General features: G+C 42.2%; 1 protein-coding gene across 1 annotated transcript in view; it reads right to left on the bottom strand.

Annotated features, from left to right (window-relative positions):
* LOC102378258 (stabilin-2) overlaps window positions 1–20,273 on the bottom strand; it is a 140,802-nt gene that overhangs the window by 80,222 nt on the left and 40,307 nt on the right. Inside the window, 11 exon segments of the mRNA XM_025193798.1 lie at window positions 1,965–2,060; window positions 3,295–3,453; window positions 4,724–4,817; window positions 9,120–9,300; window positions 10,170–10,281; window positions 11,649–11,735; window positions 13,217–13,300; window positions 14,202–14,264; window positions 17,342–17,494; window positions 19,290–19,370; window positions 20,138–20,191. Coding sequence (XP_025049583.1) covers window positions 1,965–2,060; window positions 3,295–3,453; window positions 4,724–4,817; window positions 9,120–9,300; window positions 10,170–10,281; window positions 11,649–11,735; window positions 13,217–13,300; window positions 14,202–14,264; window positions 17,342–17,494; window positions 19,290–19,370; window positions 20,138–20,191 — 1,164 coding nt within the window.

Below are 20,273 nucleotides of genomic sequence, written 5' to 3' on the forward strand. Positions count from 1 at the left end.
GGAGGTGATCCTCCCTCTCTACGCGACACTGGTCAGGCCGCAGCTGGAGTACTGTGTCCAGTTCTGGACACCCCACTTCAAGAGGGATGTGGACAGCATTGAGAGGGTCCAGAGGAGGGCCACCTGCATGATCCGGGGACAGCAGGGCAGACCCTACAATGAGAGGCTGCAGGACCTGAACCTGTTCAGCCTTCACAGGAGAAGGCTGAGGGGGGACCTTGTAACTGTCTATAAACTCACTAGGGGGGGGACCAGAAGGGTTTGGGGGAGACCTGGTTTCTCCCAGCGTGCCCTGGGATAACAAGGAATAACGGCCACAAGTTGTTGGAGAGTAGGTTCCTTTAAGAACTGGCTCGATGCCTACATGGCTGGGGTCACTTGAGCCCAGTTTCTCTCCTGCCCAGGCAGGGGTGTCGGACTTGAAGATCTACAAGGTCCCTTCCGACCCTACTTCTATGAAATTCTGTTTTCATTTTATTTCTCTTTAGCAGAGCTGACTGAGTAACTACTGCTAAACCAGAATTTATGAAAGTATTCAAACCTCTGCTTGTTCCAACCACATCCATGCCTCTTTCCTTTGGAATTGTCATGAATATTTATGCACATAAAAACATATTTCACTGTCAGGTGAAGTTTATGTGCATTTTGAGAAATGCTGCTGCTTGAGTGAATACACATCTGTGCATAGGAAACAGGATATTCCAGGCCAAACAAGAACATTTGTAATCCCATTACAAACCTTTTCATTCACTTACAATACAATTGCAATGTTTGGTAATTTAGATAACCAATCAGCTACCACAAAGTGGGAACAATCAGAGAACGGTTAGTAAAAAACCTATAAATTGCATGAACTGTAAATGATCATGAATCGCAGAGTCATACAAATCAAATCTGTTTCCGTATAACTCAGAAACAGGAATGAATGGCTTAGTTAATCAGATAACTTATTTGCAATAAATAATATAACCAGTTCTAACAGAAAGTCTGTTTATGCACATTACAGGATCCTTCCAAATGAATTGTGCTAATGTTCTTCTGAGCTATCATGCAGATGCTTCTGGTGCAGAGAGGAAAAATCATAGCAAAAGATGCTGGGAGGGTATGCCAAGGGGGTATTTGAATAGTCTGGTATAAGCAGACTGGACCTTACTTCTGAGGTGCCCTTTCCTTCCAAATAAAACCTTCAGTGTACTTAACATATCTACCTTGGGGAGAAAAGCATATCCTGCTGCCTGATTTTATGGTAACAGTTTCTGCAATTAAACAGCAGCAGAAAATGTCATTGTATCTTCATTTTGCTTTGCCAATTAAAAAAAATCCCAGACATGACAGTGAGAAGATGAAGACCACCTTTCTATTAGTTGGGGTCTTACTAGCTTTCCTAATTGTTGCATAGTGTATGAGTGATGTTGTAGCCATGATGGTCTAGAAATTATGTGAGAGGCAAGGATTTCATAGAATAATATCTTTAGTTGGATAAACTGTGTATTTGGGATAGAGTTAAATACACTTTCAAATGCAAGTCATCAGGTCTGACCAGGGTCATCAGGTCTGACCAGAACAAGGCACGCACAACAAGCCATGCTGCCTTTGCTGTGCCTGGCTTGCTCTGGTCAGGTCTAATGAAGAATGTCTTGTATTGGAAAGCTAATCTAATTTGGGGGGGGTCTTACTCAGTTCTTCCTTAGCTTCAAGTCAGAAAAACAGTAACTGACCTCAATGGAAAAACTGATGAAGGATCTAAGGATTTGTCTCTGTATATTTGTAGTAACTTCACCTGACACTGAAAGATGTTTTTATGCACTCAGCCGAGTGTGGAGTTCTCACAGTGTGGAGTTCAAAACATTAGCTCTGGGGGAATGCCATTTATTCTTACGTCTGTGGAAGAAATATTGTTTCCTGGTATACATGGAGAAAGACATGCATGCTTGAATTCTTTGTTCAGTGATTAATTAACTCACCAGATGATGGCACTTTCCATTTTGGTCCAAACAAGAATTTATTGGTTCACATTCAATTCCATTCCCTCGAAATCCTTCCTTGCACTCACAGTCATTCTACAGTTCCAACAAAATGTTGCAATAAATTAAAATGATTAAAACAGGGTACATATTTTAGACACTATGACTTAGTGTTTATCTATGTAGCTTTGTTGACTTCACTACCTGAGTTTTATTAAGCACCTACCAAAGGGCTTATCTTTGAAATTCATCCTAATGCCTTGACTCCAGGGATGTTCCCCATGCTTTCCTCAAATTAGGGGAGTCCCACACTGCATAGTGGGGAGTCTAGGAACCCCTGCTACAGCCAGTGTTCACATCAGGTTTGTTGGGCTCCAGGCTGTGCAACAGGAAGCTTTAAAATTGGAGGGCCTTACCTCGGGATGGATCTTCCAGGGTGCTCAGGGTCATTGCTGTGAAGTGTGGGGCTTGGAGGCTTTGAGCTCCTGGCTCCTAATGGGAAGGAAGGGGTTTTGAAGCCCTGAGGGCCCTAGCTCAAAATGGAGCTCTTAGACTTCCAGACTACCTGCTGTGCAGCCAGGAGCTGAACCCCAATTACTGCAATGGCTTTTGCAGTACCAGCCCCACAGCAGGGATGCTGGAAGCCATAGTCCATGGCTCTGGAGCACTCCACATGGTAAGGTTACCATGGGCCCTGGAGACTGAGGCAATCCATTGGTGAAGCTACTCAGGAGCTGCAGACCTCAGACAACCTAGCATCACTTATCTTCTGGTAGTCTTGTGGCAGGTCTGTGCCCAAGCCATGGGCCTCAGAAGCCCTTGGTTTCTAGACTCCAATGCAGTCCATGCTGGGAAGTTTCCCTAGAACAGCAGACCCTAAAAACCCATGTTTCCCAGCAGGCCTGCAGATGAAGAGACCAGAAACAAAGTAAGTTTCTAATGGAATTTTGCCTGTGGTTCATCTGGTAGTTTATGAAAAGAGAGAGGTTTTTGTAAAACACTTCAGTTTTGACAAACTGGCATCTCCTGATGTAAGCCTGTTGCATTGAAAAGAACTGTTCTTCATTCTTTAGAGCTGGTCTGGAATTTTCCAGTGGGGGATTTCAATGTTGACATTGTTTTCAGATGAGCATTTAAGGCAAGGTTTAGAATGGAGAGGAGGGTAGTTATTTGGGACACGAGATGACAGATAGTTCTGGGTGTGGAGGGTGTATGGAGGATGATACATGGAGGGAAGTGGAAGAAGTTGTTGAATGGAGCATATAGGCAGCAGACTTGGGCAGCACAGAATGAGTGCAAGGCAATATAAGAAGGTTAGAACATAACTTACCTGTCCTGGCCCTACATACATGCAGGTGGCATTGTCATGGCATCCTCCCCTGTTTGGTAGCAGACAATTATTAATTGCTGAGCAGTCTCTTCCATCCCCACTCCAACCTGGCTGACAGATGCATGTGTGAGTTCCAAGGCCTGTTTTAATGCATTCTGCCTGTGGGGAGAAATGTTCAGAGTAAATAATGTCAATTCAAGTTATGCTGATATCAAACAACATTTGAATGTAGGACCGGGTAGGGACCTCCTCTGTTAACAAGTCTGCTCCCTAGCTGTCATTTTCAGAATGTGGGGATCTGTTGGAAAGGGGATGGAATGCTAGCTATGACCTTTGAAAGCTTTTTATCCCTTTGATATTTTGGTGATTATTTTTTACTGCTGGATTGGCAGTCCTGGGAGATTCAAGTGCCCCTTTATCTACATGTGGTAATGGCTGGCAACCCTTACAATACCCTGTCAGAGTGTTTCAACCCTAACTTGAAGAGAAGGACCATATTCAGGGTATGAGAAGGTATCTCCATGGACTGAATTGAATTCTTGGCCTATTCATTGATACTACCACAAAGAGGGTAAACAGGGCATGTCTATACCATGTCAGGACTGTCTAGGGAGTGCAGCAGTGAAGCATGTGCACTGTCTCCTGAAAATAATGTAATGTAGCTATCTTAATGCAGTGCTGGGCGCATGCTAATAGGTTCATTCTCTTTGAGTCTTTTGACACATGCCTCATGTTGCAATAAGTTGGTCCAAATCCTGTAGGTTCAGAAAGTAGCGAGCATGTTGTTTGGTGCAATGGTCCTTAGGAGAGACCCAATGGTGTGTAGGTATGCCCTTCATGCCAATCATAGTGGATTATATTAAGCAGAAACCCTTGCTCTGTTAACTGTTTTCTGACTAGCAATTCATTTCACAGGCTTCCAATCACCAGGTAGTAAGAAAGAACTTTAATTTGCTAATATCTTGGACTTGAATGTGAACTGCCAATTAAAAATGAAAAGTTATTTTCATGCCATTTTTATGCCCTGTGCTAGTGATGGTCTTCCTTCTAATATAGCCTGGGTTGCCATCTCTAAAGAAGAGCAAAATCACTGCCACAGCTTTAGCTTCATCATGTATAGAATGGACAAGGGGAGGTGACAGGAATGAGGGTTGTAGAGAAATTTCAATCTGTGGTTCTGCTATTTGGAGGAGGATTGTGTAGTAGCTTATCCTGATAATGCTTTAAGAAAACTATGTGGCTTCCATTTTTTGAATAGCAATGTTCATGGCAGTACAGTCCTATGGCTAAGAACTTGCACTCTGAGAAGGGTTTAAGTTTGGTTCTAAACTTCAGAATTTACTTATGCAAATATATGTCTTACTGGCACGCCCTAACTTTTTTTTGTTTCCTTTGGAGTGACTCATTTGGTAAGGAATCATATACTTACATTGGTATCGCAACCGCCTGGAATTAAAGTAGCACAAGGATCTACTTCACTGCAGGTTGTTCCATCTCCCTCATACCCAGGATTGCAAACGCATCTATTAAAAACAGGACTAAGTGCAATCAGCAGGAATGAAAGAAGAGCTGTAAAGGTAAGATGAAGTTAAGATGAATTCAGTTTTCAAGCTGTTTGTCCATTTAGAGGCTGAATAAGATGAATAGTTTTGACTTTAAGCACATAAAATGGTGTGCATAATTAATTTTGAAATATGGGATCATGTAATGAAAAATATGGAATCTGTTAATTATTAGATGCATTTAGATCTATTCTGTATTTCTATGAGATGGAAAGTAATATATGTCCTACTGTACCCTCCACTCTCAATGTCTGTATATAAGGGTCACCTTGATAGGTCTGAATTAGAATACAAGTAGTTATACATTTATTTCAGCAACATAAAAGTTACCAGCAAATTCAAATGGATGTATGGCTAAGGGCAAAAAAAATCAGAAAAATGTATGGGACTGTAACAGGGCTAACACTAAGAAAGGACTGATGGGAAGGAAAAAGCAAGTAGGCCCTGTGACGGAGGGCCATCCCTTGGTCTGTCCAATGTTGGCCTGACCCTCTGTTTCTTAGCTAACCACCCACCTTCCTCACTTGCCACGCCCTGATGGAACAATAATTATGATGTTACTCAGGCAGGAGGCTGTCCATTTACTACCCCAATACTAGGGGGTCACTGTCCACCACTCCAAGCCTCCCCTCCACAGTGGCCCATGCCTTGCAGATGGTATGTAAAGACTAGCACTTTTAATTCTGACTTGGCCTTGAGTGGCCTCGGGCTTGCTGCTGCCCTGTCTCTGCAACCTCTCTAGCACTGGGGCTCTATACTGTAGTGTGCCCCCTACGGAGCCTCCTCCTCCCCAATAGCCTCAGTCTGGTCCACCGGTTAAAACAACAACATAAATATGAACCCCTGGGCTATAACATAATATGAGTCATGCAAGCCACATTCCGCCTCTTTCAAACCCCAAACTGCTCCTTGAGTATTGAGTGCCTCCCAGTCCTGGGTACCTTGTAGACTCCTGGAGCCTTATTAGCTATATAAACAGTTTATCCAGCAGCCACAGCATTCCTGGATAGTTCTTCCTTGCAGGAACTCCTACCCCTAGCAGCTTGCCAGAGAACTAACTCCTACCAGCCTTGGCCCTGGGGTTTATATGTGCCCAGAGCCCTAACTCCTTCTGGTCAGGTGACTGGCCTGTGTGGTTGGGCTTTTAACCCCTGCCCTCCTGGTACTTGGTGTTCCTAAAGACTCTGGCCTTAAAGGGGCTGCCCTGCCTCCTAGTAACAGACCTAGGGTTCTCTGTTACAGGCCCCCATTAAGAACTGGACTTTTGAGGCTCAGAGGGGCAAGGACTTGGACAAGGGGAGCTCTGCTACAGAACAGGGAAAGAAACTTAGCTCCAGACCCTGTAGAGAAAAAAATCTTGATCATGGGGGAAGAGAGGGAGAAAACATTCCAGATGTGTCACAACTAGGGGAGACAAGCTGCCTAACCAGAGGCCACATTGAAGCTCAGGTCTGGACTAAGACTGAGCGACAGACTGCAAACTGGCGCAGAAGCTGCTGATGGGGTAGACAAAGTGGATAATAGAAAACCCCTGTGTGAGAGCTAGGAGTCAGGGATCAGCTGACTTGCAGGTAGAGCTGGGCTAGCATATAAAATGACTCCAGCACAGAAGGAGCACTGTGGGGTCAGGGATGAAAGAATTGTTTTGCAGAATGGGCAAGGGGTAGTTCTGGGAATAGCTAGGGCTGTTATCAGGAAGCATAGAAGTTTCCCTCTTGGTGTGTGAGTATGGGGTAAAGTTTTCTTAAGAGCTATTTTTGTTCATTCAGCAGGGTATATTTTTGGTTTGTGTCTATTGACCCACAGGGGCTAGAACTTCAATTATGAGTGTACATAGTAACAGTCAGTGGTTTGGGAGCACCTATAAGGGGTGGTTTGGAGGCCACACAGCAAGGTGGCTGGGCATTCTGAATCTGGAGTCTCTGGGTAGGGCAGGGGTGTGAAGTGGGCTGAGGCTGAGGAGTTGAGACCAGAGCCCATGGCCTGAGGCTGAAGGCTGCAGCCAGAAAAAGGGGATATGGCCAAGGGGGCTGAAGCCTGGACAGAAGGGCTGGAGCCTGAGTGGGCAGAACTTATCTTCTGAGCTGGAAGACTCAAGGAAAGCAGATGGAGTTACACCTACAATACCTGGGTGTGACTATAAGGGGTGCTGCAGGTCATGACTGATGCACTTAAGGCACACTTACAGCCAGCAGGCCACAACTGATGCCACTGAGGCATTGGATTGCTACTTGAGGACCTGAAGAATGATACAGGCTAGGGACAGACTTTTAAAGCCTGGGCCTGAACTGATTCAATCTTTGCAGGTTAGACTAAATCATTTGGTAACTGCACAGACATCCCTTCTGGACTGAAAAAATTCAGGCACATAGCTGCAATGGCTCAGGCTAGAAGCTGGGGAGCACTAGAGCAGCCCTTCCTTCTCTTTGAGAGTGCTGAGCTGAGGGCTGTGGGCAGGCCTGGCAGGGTGCTATGATTAGGGAGAGAGTCATTCCCCCCCCAGCAGGGAATGTTTATCATCCCTAACTCAGTGTTTATCAACCCATTCAAAAAACAAAGCCTCTCCATTAGTCCAAGCTCTTAAACAGCTTTTCCAAGGAAGGACTTTACCAGCTACCTGTTGATTATCTCCAAAAAGCCTTTCTGCCTGTATCTCCCACAGCACAGACTGTAGCCAGCATATGGTCTGCTAGCTAATGCTGAGAAGTTCCTGTGTAAAGCAGAGGGGTGGGGGGGAATAATCCCTGCTTAACAGGGAGAAGCCAGGCAGATGCCTATAGTTTGCTGGAGCTCCATTCAGGGAGCAGAGGGGAGAGGCCAGCCCTGCTGTAGAGCAGAAAGCCCCACCCAGCCCAGAGAGCATGCTGGGATGCTGGGGGACTCTGGTTTATCTTAAATCAGCAAGGGGTCTGGGACAGACATTGCATAAGCTGGTTTCATAGTGCTTGGGTTGGAAGGGACCTAAACAGATCATCAGGTCCAACCCCCAGTTTAAGCCAAATCAGTTAAGTCTGATACTACATTCAACCAGGTTTATCTCACACTGGTTCCAGACATTTTCAAATGGATTTATGTGCACTGAACAGCTGTTTTACAGGTTTAAACTAGTTTCTGATCACTTAAACTGGTTTATGTGTAATGTCTGTCCCTTGCTATAGGGGTGGATAGACAGAGGGAACCACCTAAGGAACAGAGAAGGAGAGAAACCAGAAATTAATATTTCATCGAGGCATGGCCGGAAAGGTTACATGTTAGCTTGGAGAAACTCAGAGAGACTAGACAAGGCAGGGGTAGTTCTGCTAGTGGGTGGTGTCACTACTAACCCTAGAGACATATCCTATTATTAGGGACAATATGTTCAAAAGTGCCAAACTCCATTTTCTAAAGTGACTGCCTAATCTGCAGTGAGGTGACTGCAATGCATCTACACATACCTGAGCTAGCAACAGCAGGATTGTGTGTTCTGCCTGCCTGAGTATTTAGCCAGGATTCTGGGCCTGTATAGTCTGCTCTGAAGCTCATGTTGTCAGGGGAGCCAAGTATCTGGGGGCCTGAGGGTCCTGGCCCCCATTAGGAAGAGGGATGTCACCTGAATTGCGTAAAGCTTTCCACATGTCCATCATCTGAGCCCCCCCTCCCCCCCAGCCAAAAATAAAAGTTGGTGCCTATGCATGCTGTGGTAATTTCCTTGCTACTGTTGCCTGAGCTAGTTGGATTAAAACTCACTTTGGGTGTTTCAGCATGCTTCAATTACATGTAGATGTACCCAAGTCTCATTAAGGTATGTAGATCTAGTTATTCTACAGATGTATTCATGGTTTACTGCCTTTCAGCATACTTAGGCACATTGGGGGAAGGAAAAGAAAAAGAAAGACTTGGGTTCCTAAGCAACCTGGATGCTTCAAAATATCGTCTCCTTTAACAATTCTGCAAGTTCATACTCCTTGATCTTTGGATCTGTTAAGCTGGGTATGAGATATAGAAATGAGTACAGAACTAGGAATTGAAAATTGCTGAATGCTTATCCCTTGTCTGCAGGTGACTCGCTTTGTGGCCTTGAGCAGGTCACTTGACTCTTCTGCCTCAGTTTCTCACTCTATAAAATAGAAGTACTTATTTATCTCATGGTATTCTTATACTGGTTAATGTTTTTGTGCAGTACTATGTAGTGTTATCTTGAAACAGAAAATTCAAATTGGACTATAGGATTAGCATAGTACTGCACCACATCTAATGCTAGCTACAGGTAAACAACGGACTTACCTCCTGATGCCATCGCTGAGCTGACAAGTTGCCTGTGCATGACAGAACTGCACAAAAGGCTGACATGGGATGATATGCTTATCACAGAATTTCCCAATATATCCACTTTTGCATGATCCAGGCAGGCAGACCCCTTCACTGTCTATTCTGTTATTACATTTCCCATACATACATGGACATTCTATATACATGGGGGGGGGAAAAAATGAATATGAAATAAAATTTTTGTAGAAGGCATATATGTCCCTATGTGACATTCTTGATGCATTTCATGTTCCTTCCTCACCCTGCCCTAAAATCTAACCCGTCTCTTTAAATTCACGTCTTTTGAAAAACATTCTTTTAAACATTTATTTACCAAATACATATCCTTTTTAACCACCTTCTATGTATTGTCACCCACAATATTTTATATAATAATTATATAATTAATATATATATTCAACAACAATAATAATATATTTTTATAGCGCACATCTTTAAATTTTCATGACAGATCTTCATAAAAGCAGTTGAATGATTAAATAGATTAAACAAAATTGCCCAGTGCTGTGGGGAAGCTTTTAAAAGTCAGGTCCTTGTCCTATAAGGATGCTGACCTATTTAACTGAAATAGGTCAGTTAATAAGCTTGATCAAAATCCCAGTGAAGCTGGTGAGAATCTGTCCATTGCTTTCAATGGGCCTTGGACAGGTCCTTTGTCAATCACTAGATGCAGTAAGTTCAAGAGGGTGAGCACTCCTGTTCCAGTTTCTTTGGATACAATAATTCAGCCCCACAAGTAGTCGTCTTAGACAGCACTTAACACTACTATTCCCTGTTGCCTAGCTCTGCCATCCTCCAAAAATACCAGATCAGTATCAACTAGTGACCACTGTAATTCAAATAAACCTTAAGACACTGTGTTAAACCTCAAGACACTGTCTTGTCCTCTGTGGTGGATGAGATGCTGAAGGCAGGGTAGATACATATGTGCCTTACAATAAGATCTATATAGAGCAGATGCTTTTGTAAACTCAGGTTAACTTCATCAGATGCTGCCATGCTTACTTTTGTCACACTGAGGTCCATATTTATCAGGGTCAGAACAGAACTGACAGTGTGATCCTTGAAATCCGTCAGCACAAATACAAGTTCCATTTCCTTTCATTCCATCCATACACTGAAACATAAAAGATAAGATTTATATTCAACTGGTAAAACAAATCTCTCTGAAGAAGTTGTTGCATAACTGATGTAGGCTTATATGTATTATGATGTCATTACTCTTTTAAAATGTAAGGAAGATGGGGGTGTATCTACACATGCAATTAGCTTGTCTCAAAAAACTCTGGCACAGTTTGTGCTAGAGTCAGCTGCTCTTGGGTGCAGCATATACATGTGGGCCTGGGACCACAACTGTTTGGGTCAGGGTGGAACAGATCTGGGCTGTCAGGGGAGTCAGGGGTCAGCCCCAGGCTCCAGATCACAGCATCAAATAGCAGAGGGGCTGGGGGGGGGGGCGGGGGGGCGCCAGTGCGCCGCGCCCCCGTGCTACTGTGCAGGGCCAGCCAGCAGGCAGCACCCACACTGTAGCACCCTCATGCCCCAGCCAGCCCTGGTCACCATCTACACGTGCACTGAGGCATGCTAAATGACTCTGCCACAGGATTGTACTTGTCCTGGGCAGTACTGTCCTACAGTGGAGTTAGTTAATTTACTGCACCCTAATATAGGTGCACATGAAGACAATGATGCTTTACTGCAGAGCTAATTAGTCAGTTCCACAGTAAAGCGCACATGTAGATGCATCCAAGGAGAATATTTGTTTTTCCTAGTGTAAACTTTCATACTCTTCGTATTTCCTTCCCACTGCTGTATTCCTTATGCTCTCCTACTTCACAATTTTAGAAAATTACTGGATTTTCTTGTTACTGCACTCCCCCTGTCCAAAATCCTAGGTCCACCGATGAGGCTGTTCAACTTATGGTCTGTGGACCACATGTAGCCTGTGAGGGCTTAATTCATGATCCGTAGGCTCCCCATCTGGTTGCCATTCCCCTCATTGCTTATACTGCTGGTGCTGGGATTTCCAGGTGCTTATTGCCAGGTTCTCTGGGCTTCCCCCCATCCTACTCCTCCAGCTTTTGCTTCTTCCCTCTGCCACTGCCTGTGGGGCTCAGGGAGCCTGCAGCCTGAGGGGGGCTTGAGGGGTGTTCATTGGGTACAGCGCAATGTAGTGTGTGTGTGTGGGGGGTAGAGGCACAGCATGGAGGCCTGAGGATGCCTTAGTGAATATGCGGCCTCTGAACTCTCAGCAGTTGGACAGCCCCGTCTCAGAAGACTAGAGGACTCTACCATCTTTTTTCTCCCTGTATCACTGAATCTGATCACTGGGTTGCTAGATAGAGACAATAAGCTGACCATACACTTCTCAAAGTGCTATCATATTTTTGTGTACTGTGAGCTCAGGGGACTCTGGAGACTCCCTTGACCCAGCCAGTCTCTACCGTATACATTGTGCAGTATGCTGCTAGTGCTTTTGTTTACCTGTCCATTTCCTGAGCAGGGCTTGGAAAAACCTCCAGGACATTGACTGCAATCTGAACCATAAAAGCCTTTGCAACATTTAGGTTCCTGTGAAATAAAATAAATATTGCTGCATGGTATGGACTATAGAAAACTTTAGTTGCTCATCTGAATACTTGGAGGGACATATCAAAGCACTCAGGCCCAGACTGTGCACTTTCATCACAGCCCTGCTCTGTGGTTGACACAGAGCCACACACACCAGCATTTAGATGCAGCTGGTCTGCCAGAACTACTGTCTCTGTGGTGATGCGGGTAGTACCATGAAGAAGCCCACTCTGCTCACTTACTTCTCCTGAGTGCACGTTCAGGTCTGTGTAGTCAGTTAGGCAGTGTAGTCAGTTCAACGTGGTCCTTTTTGAGCCGCAGGAGATATACCTAAGGCAGCGTATCTATTTGTGTTACCCAAATGCCATGGGCCCTAAGGCCCACCCAACTAAGTAGTGGCCTCTACGGTGTGGGGCCAATGAATGAATAACACAGCAAAATGCTTGGGACAACTAAGGCAAAAACAGGGTGGGAGCATCATGTGGGTCAAAGGGTTAAAATGTGAAAAGAAGTGCACCTGAGGGGGACACTGAGCAGAGCCCCTTGGGCTGCACCCACTGGTCCTTAAAGGCATCCAAGGAGCTGGTAGACGCCGCCCACTGGCGCTCTGCCCGGAAATGTGCACGAACAAGTGAAAGCAAAGTGGGCTCGCAGTCCCTGGGCATCCTCCGGCCAGAGCCTCCTTCCTGGTCAAGTACAGGGCCCACTTGGCCAGGGCCAGGAGGAGGTTGACCAGGAGCTCCTGGGACTTGGTGGGGCCATGCATGGGGTGACCAAAAACAAAAAGGTGGGCCTAAGACAGCCTGAGTACAGCTCCTGCTCAAGACCATGCCAAACAGACTATGCTGTCTAACTTCTGGGGTTTGGTATGTGCTGAGCAAGATGAGTGCCCAGGGTCTGCGTCTTGGCAGTGCTCCTGGATTTAGCATGGAGACAGTGTAGACATGCTGTTAGCCTTTAATAGGAGCATCACTTGCAAATAAAGGGGAATGATTCTCCCACGCTGGCACTGGTGAAGCTGCACCTGGTGTACAGTGCATTGTGAAATCTTTAATAAAATGTATTTGACCAGTATTGCTAATTATCACACTGCACAGTCCTTCATGGATGCAGCCATATAAAATAATGAAAAATGTTGGGTGTTTGGAATGTAAATGAAAGAAAAACTTGAGTCTTACCACAAAAAAGCCCTGAACAGTCACGTGTAACAGCTGCAACAGCTCATTAATACAGTTGATATAAACAGAGAGAATGAAAAGGCATTCTTTCATGTAATGCAAGGGAAAGTATCAGCAGAGGAGCTAAATATAGCTGATACTTTTGCTCTAAGAAATATGGAAATTCTTTTCTAAACCACCTGCTGGTTAAGTATGTGCTGTGAAGACCTTCAGATGCTATTCAGCTCCAAAAATTAAGTTAGCAAAGAAAAATGGCTAATTCTAAATATAGCCCACCATAGCAAACCATATATAACTCTTTACCTTTACTGTTACATTGCAGTATCTAGCACAGCCAGTTGCTAGATTGCTCAGGGTTTCATAAACGCATCTGCCTTTTGATAAAGACTAGAACATGAGTAAATCAAAAACATTAGTATTTCCACACAGACATTCAGTACTTCAATACAATCAAAACATTAGAGAATATTTTAACAGGAGAACGTGAAATATCTCAATGTTGGTTGTGGGTTTTTTTTCATTGTTCCTTTTGATATTTAAAAGATATTTTGAATTCTAGTAAACCATTAATCTTCTTGACTTTTGGGATCTTTACTATAACTTATAACTATCTGTCTGTCCCATATACAATAAATATTGATGAATGCTAGTAACAAAATCACTTCATAGCCATACCCAAGTCTTCTATATGGAAAAATTTGCAGCCAAAATGCCTGTGCTCTCAGAGGTGATGCAGATAAGTTTTCTGTTTATCCTAAAGCATATGTCCATTTAACCAGTTCCTTACCTGCACCTTTCCTACACAGCCACCCAGTCATGTTGTGATATGGGTAACTGTAGGGGAAGGCCCAGATGGAGGCTAGCAATTGTGTGCGTATGCTATAAGTGGGGCCGATGGCACTAAATCTAGGGGAGGAAGTGGCAAAATGTTAATTTGGGGGGTGTTAGGGAAAGGAGAAACTTTGGCAGCTTTGGGTCTAGTGTAACGTTAATGTAAACTCATATTTTTCACATCCAAATTTCGGAGCAGTTTTTGTAGCAACTCTTCTTTCTCTTCTCTTACTTAAAAGTTAAAACACCATTCCTGCAACAGAATACTACCCCATTTCAATTTTATGATGCCCAAGATAGAGTTAGGAGTTATAGATACAAGACATTTCCTACAAAGTAAATTGACTTGACTGCACAGGAAAAGTGGATCAGACACAATGCTCAGAAAACTGTAGACTGACAGAAGTTGAATACAATCATCACTTTCTCACAATCTTTGTATGGGAAAGTCACTTACTATAGGCTTTGAGTTCCCTGGACAAGTGCTCCTATAGACCACTGAACATTTTACACAGGAACCCTGGATAGAGACAGTACAACACAATCACATTTTAGGAAGGTGATAATAATGATGAGAAACTCATTCACAGCAGATTTGCACTATACATCTTCAGGAGTTTTCATTCTTTTTGTCTGTCTTCATTAACTTATCATGGCTCATGGAACTGCGACTCCTACCTCATTAGGGTTCCTTTGGGCTGTCATTCATTCTTATCAATTCACATTCCCAGCCTGGATACAGTGTGCAGATGCTTGGTTTTGGCTGAGCTCCCCACTGACTGGAAGCTACACCCACACTGCAGCCAGGGAATGAGGAGGCTAGGAGAAGCAGTGGTGGCATGGGAACAACTGCCTACTGTCTGGCCCCAATGTGGGCACAGGAAAAGCCACCCGGCCTGTGTCAGACTGGAGCTGGGTTGTTTCGACTTTTATCTAGGTTGCAGTGAGAAGCGGTGAGAATGTGTATGTTTTCTTTCTCTCACTCACACACATCAATGCACGCGGATCCTCAGCTGGCATGATGAACTGGTGCAATTCATTGAAGTTTGTGGAAATATAGGGCATTTATAACAGAATGGGATCTGGTTCAATCTGTGTATTTCACTCTCCACGATGGTATCTTCTGTAACTCTTAGGAAGACAACCTTAGATAACCCCCTTGAGATCTGTTGCATATAAGCAGTGTAAATAGAGAAAAATATTTTCTCTGCATCCATATCATTCTTGCACCCTGCCAAAATACAAGTATATTCACCCACACTCTTCACCTTTTGGCTTACTGTCACAAATGGCTTAGTTGTTACTGGGGGGCAATGGCAGAGATCAGCAATTATACTTTAGAACCAGGTGACAGCTTTAAAGAGGAGTAGACCTACAAACGTGGCATCTGAAAACACCTCTGGAGTGTGGCTATGGAGTTTGTCAAAGCTTGGGGATGATTTGGCAGTTGTCTTTTTGTGGCTACATTATTCGTAATTGCTAATATCACCTCAGTTTCAGAGAAATTAGAATAATCACCGAGTGCCAGTCCAAAATAGCTGTGGAAGACACTAAATATAAAGAGCGTGAATTGCAGTAAATTTGCCCTCAGATGTATCACTGGAGAGTCTCAAGGCCTAAAGTGTTTCTATGGTTTATATGCTGCAGATATTATATTCTGCACACAGGAACACAGTCCCAGACTTACAAAGGTACTTATGTACTGGATAATGGAAAATTTAATACTGCTTGTGAGAACTGCATGTTCTAAAGAATTATAGACAGATTTACAAAGATACTTAAGTATCTAAAGATGCAGCTCAACATCTAAATAGGGTTTATAGACTTTCTAAGCTGGTTAGATTCCTAACTTGTTTAGGGGTTTTTAATCTTAAAAGGTGTCTATTTACATCTTTTGCTACCTAAAGTCATTTGCAAATATTTGGCTCATAGTTCTTTAAAGCATTTAGTTCTCTATGATGGATTTTCCCACTGTTCAGCATCACACAATGTTTTCTGTTTGCTCACTCTCAGTTCACATAATTTTGCCATTGTTACAAACCTAGACTTGGACAAATATGCCTTTGTTTGATACTGACAGTGCCTTCAATTTATATAACCTACACATTTTCAAAAATTCCTGAGAGAACAGGACTCTATGACTAAGTTTGTCTCTTACGTTGTTAAAGGACACTGCTTTGTGACTGGAATTGTAGTGGAATGTCACAGCAAATCATATTTTGAAGCCTGGGATACTTACCATACCAGAACTCATACATGGTAACTATTATAGGGCATGTAGGAAGGCACCGATATTGTTGCTATCTATGGCAGTTCTAGTATCTACAAAGCACTTAAAAAAGATCATTATTATTGTTTTACAAAAAGTGAAGTCAATGCACTAGGAGTTGGAGATAAGCAACAAGTCAGTGGCAGAACAAGAACAGAATCCAGGTCCAAATGCATTTTGGCATTTAGGCAGGTATTATGACTCCTGGACCAGTGCTCTGTCTCCTACTTAAAATCTTGTATAACAAATTATATCATAAATTCTTCATGAAAAATTTAAGAGCTAACAGATGTAAGTAACTTTATTTTTTGTTTTATGCAGATGAGAGTCTTTTAGATCTTACTTCCCCTCTATCTTTAAATTGTCTCTCTTTTGAATGAGTGCATTGATCAATGTAGGAAGTGACCACTACTCAGGTTTCTTTTAAAAGATTAGAAATGCTATGTTTGTTAAGTATTGCTCAGTGTTCGTACCAGAAATTGGTGTTGGAGCTCTGCCAGGTTTATGATTAGAGAGAGCACATGAAACTTAGCCATTAGCCATGGCAATAACAACCTTTTATCATTAACTCTTGTTGTTTCCTTCAGTAAAATTTGAGCCTATCCAGTTCAATTGAAGTTCTATTATACAGTTTTGTTTCTGGATTATTCTAAATTAAACTGTAATTGGTTTACATCAGTGTATCTTCACTGTGCCAGAAATGTTATTGGCTCGGATATGTACTTGCATATGTTCACATACTGGATAATCAGAGCCACATTTATTGCAAAGGATAAGCTCAATCTGACAGGCACTCTTATCAGCAATGGCATCTGATTGCTACTTGGTTTATAACATGTAATATGCTTTTGATCATGAACATGCTGGGTGGAACTCAATTATTCAAAATATGCATTTATTATTTCTTAATTTTAAGAAAATCTAAAGTAAGACTGAAAAAAAATCCATGCTCTTTATTTGCCTACTGTATTTTCTGCATAATTGTTTAAAAGGAAAATGTTGATTTTTAAATGGTTGCCAAGGGAACAACAAGTAGCCACATATTGGTATATATATGCAACTGGAATTCTGTGGTGGGGAATTTGACTTGACTTTAAGATAGCTAGTTATACCTGGTTGCTGTAGAAACTGGATGGGATGTCAAGATGAGGTACCTGTTCAAGTAAATATCTTGCTTACATGCTGTACCATTAACAGGGTTGGTGCATTTCATGAATGAATTACCATATGTTACCATATTTTTTGCTGCTTTTTTGATATTGTTGTAAAGAGGAGATTGAAGTTGCAAGCATGTTTACTAATTAAAGTTTTGTACTGACTTTCCTTACCATTTTAATTTCACTTCTTTTTTCATCACATCTGTGAGGTAGAATAGGAACAATTGAGGGAGGGGTAAGAACACCTGCAAGGGTGTAAATTCGACCATTTTTTGCAACGATATCTGTTTCTTCCATTTCTTCACCATTCACCAAGATTTGTCCCTGCAGAATGAAAGTATTTCAGATAATCTTTGAAAACTACTGATACCACTACACCAGCATATTTTATTGTCATTACTTTTTTAAATTGTTAGGTTATCAATTAGGAAAACAAGACCTAGTCTTCTCTTTCTCTTCTAATAAATGACATATGTACATATATTGCACCTTTTCCTTAATATCTTTCTTATACATCTAATAGCAGCATCTGAGCTTTATTGGTTAATTCTCACAGGTCTTCTGTGAAGTTGCTAACTAAGGGCCTGATTAATAGTCACTAAAATGGTGGAGGTCTGTTTTTTTGACAGCAGAAGTCACTGGGTTGGGTCCATAGTGTTATTTCCATTTTACAGATTTTACACATTTTACAGATGGAGGGAAACATGAGAAAACTTGTGAAATGTCCAAGGCTACTGAATAACTTGGCATAAGAGCCAGAGGTAGAACTCTATAGTTTCATTCAGGCACCTTGATATCTGCTCAGCCCTTGAACTCATCTGCTTTTTGTAAATAAAGTATATAAATCTACTTTTTTCCCCATAAGGTAAAAACTTGGCTAATACATGTTAACAATAGAAAGAAGTTCAATACAGCAGTTAGCTCCACTTACTAAAAGTACCTCAGATAATTCTTTGAAAAAAACATGCCACACACAAACAACCATGTTTCATTTGACTTTTTTACTGCTCACTAATTTAAAGAGTGCATCTTGAATTGAAATATTTGCCATCACTAATTCTAGAGATTTTCCAAAGGTTGCAGATTTTCACAAGTTGCATAGGCTTGATCATTATTGTTGTTTCCATTTCGAATGGCCTCTGATTACATTTGTACTGCTTCCCTGGCCTTCCTGTGGATGCAGCCTGTGAGCATGCCCCATTCACCTGCTGCCACCACCACTCCACAAATGCCAAACTGGGAAACGAGGTAGGGTACCTGCTCTGGGGCAGAACTGGAGACAGACTGTAAGTGGTGGCAGGGCTCTCCCCAAAGTGGCTTCCTTGCCTCATTTCTGGGTTCCAGGCAAGTGGAATGGGAGAAGACATATCTTGATGCCCCAATCCAAAGTCTGACCGTAAATAAAGTTTTTTTCTGAGTAATTGGCTCTCAGTGGGCCAAAATCTGGGGTTCAAAGTAAGTTTTACTCTGCCCCTATTCCTACAAATGTCCTTTGAATTCAATGGAAATCTGTCTGATTGTCTATTGAATAAAAACTAAGGGTATGTCTAAAGAAGGGGAAGAGGTATGTTTTAAAATGAGTTAATGAAGTGCCTAATTAATGCTTTTAAAAATGTGTTGCCTGGGTTCACTAGGACAAGTGAAAATGTTATTTAAGGTGTTAAGCACATCTACACTAGGTCCTGAGAGGGTTAATGCTAATTAAAAGCTGTTAGTGAACATGATTTAAAATGCACCAGTTTCCTAGATTATGTAGGACTTGAATGAGGAATCATTGTAGACTACAATGATTCCTCATTCAGGTCCTGCCTAATCTAGGAAAACAGATTACTACAATTTGTAGTAGAAATAGAAAACTACAATTTGTAGTTAGCGAGGAAGGGGAAAAACGCATACTAGAGGCTTTTCTGACAAACCAGTCTAGATATATTATATATCTATCTTTCCTAAATAGAGCTGGGATTAGTGTTCTGTGAATTTCCCATTCACTTCAGCGAGGAATTCCTTTGCTTCTACTCCTGAGAGGTTCACTGTTTTTCATTTTGTGCTGAAAGTACCTGGATGGCTAGATCAGAGAAAGGAAAGTTCATCAGGAAAGGTTCATGTATTTTTGACTCACGTTGCTGCTTGTGTTAAAATAGATGAATTGGTTAGCCATGCTCCTGACGTGTTCTATTGAGATGAGGCTGGCTACCTCCAGCTGCAACAAGCAGAAGTGGTAGAGAGTTAGAAACAGATATATAAAAGCTAGTGGAACTCAGTTGCAATCTACCCCTTCTGCCAATGATGCAGACAAGTACTAGGATGATCCCCATCCTGTGCAACCTGTCCTGAGGGTTGTCCTCGGACTCTACTTCCTTCCCTTTTGATTCTGGTAAAAAAAGTAATAAAAAGCTAGGAAACTTGTTTTGATATTGACAAATCCCCTCCTGATTTAAAACTAGGCAGGTAACAATCTTAATAGAAGTACAGAATTGCATTTGCTTATTGTAATGACAAAAATAAGTTTTTCCTACATTTTATTCCTGTTCTCTCTGTAGAGCCAATACTGTTACATTCTGAGGCATCAATAGAATAGCTAAGAAGTTTCAGGTCCATATTCTGCTTTCACTTGACCTATGTTTTCATAGCAAAAATATTATTTTTTACATTGAAGTGTATATCACAATGCTAATGGAAACAAAACACAGATAATTTTTACTTTGAGATAGTTAGTTGAGGTTAATCCTACACAATGAGGTTACAACCCCTTGCACTGGTTAACAATCTCTGTAGAGATGCACCTTTTTTTTCTTTTTCTTTTTTTTGCAGGGGAGACATAGCCTTAGCTCAGTGCAGCCCTGCTTAGAAAGCCCTTTGCTTTCAATGATGAAGAATGTTTGAAATCATCTTGGAAGGCCAAAATAATGCTTTTCTAGAGATACGCAGAGTTTCTGTAGGATAGGATAGTGAATCAATCTCACTTACCTGAGTGTAGGAGATGATGTGGTAGCGAATGAGCTCCAAGAGCTTCCGTGAACCCTGCTCAAATGAAGGAAGGACTATTCTTAAAACCAAAATAAGTGATAACACAAAATTCATCTGTATTACAATGACATCAGCA

Source organism: Alligator sinensis, unplaced genomic scaffold (assembly GCF_000455745.1).
Source record: "Alligator sinensis unplaced genomic scaffold, ASM45574v1 scaffold74_1, whole genome shotgun sequence".
NCBI lineage: Eukaryota > Metazoa > Chordata > Crocodylia > Alligatoridae > Alligator > Alligator sinensis.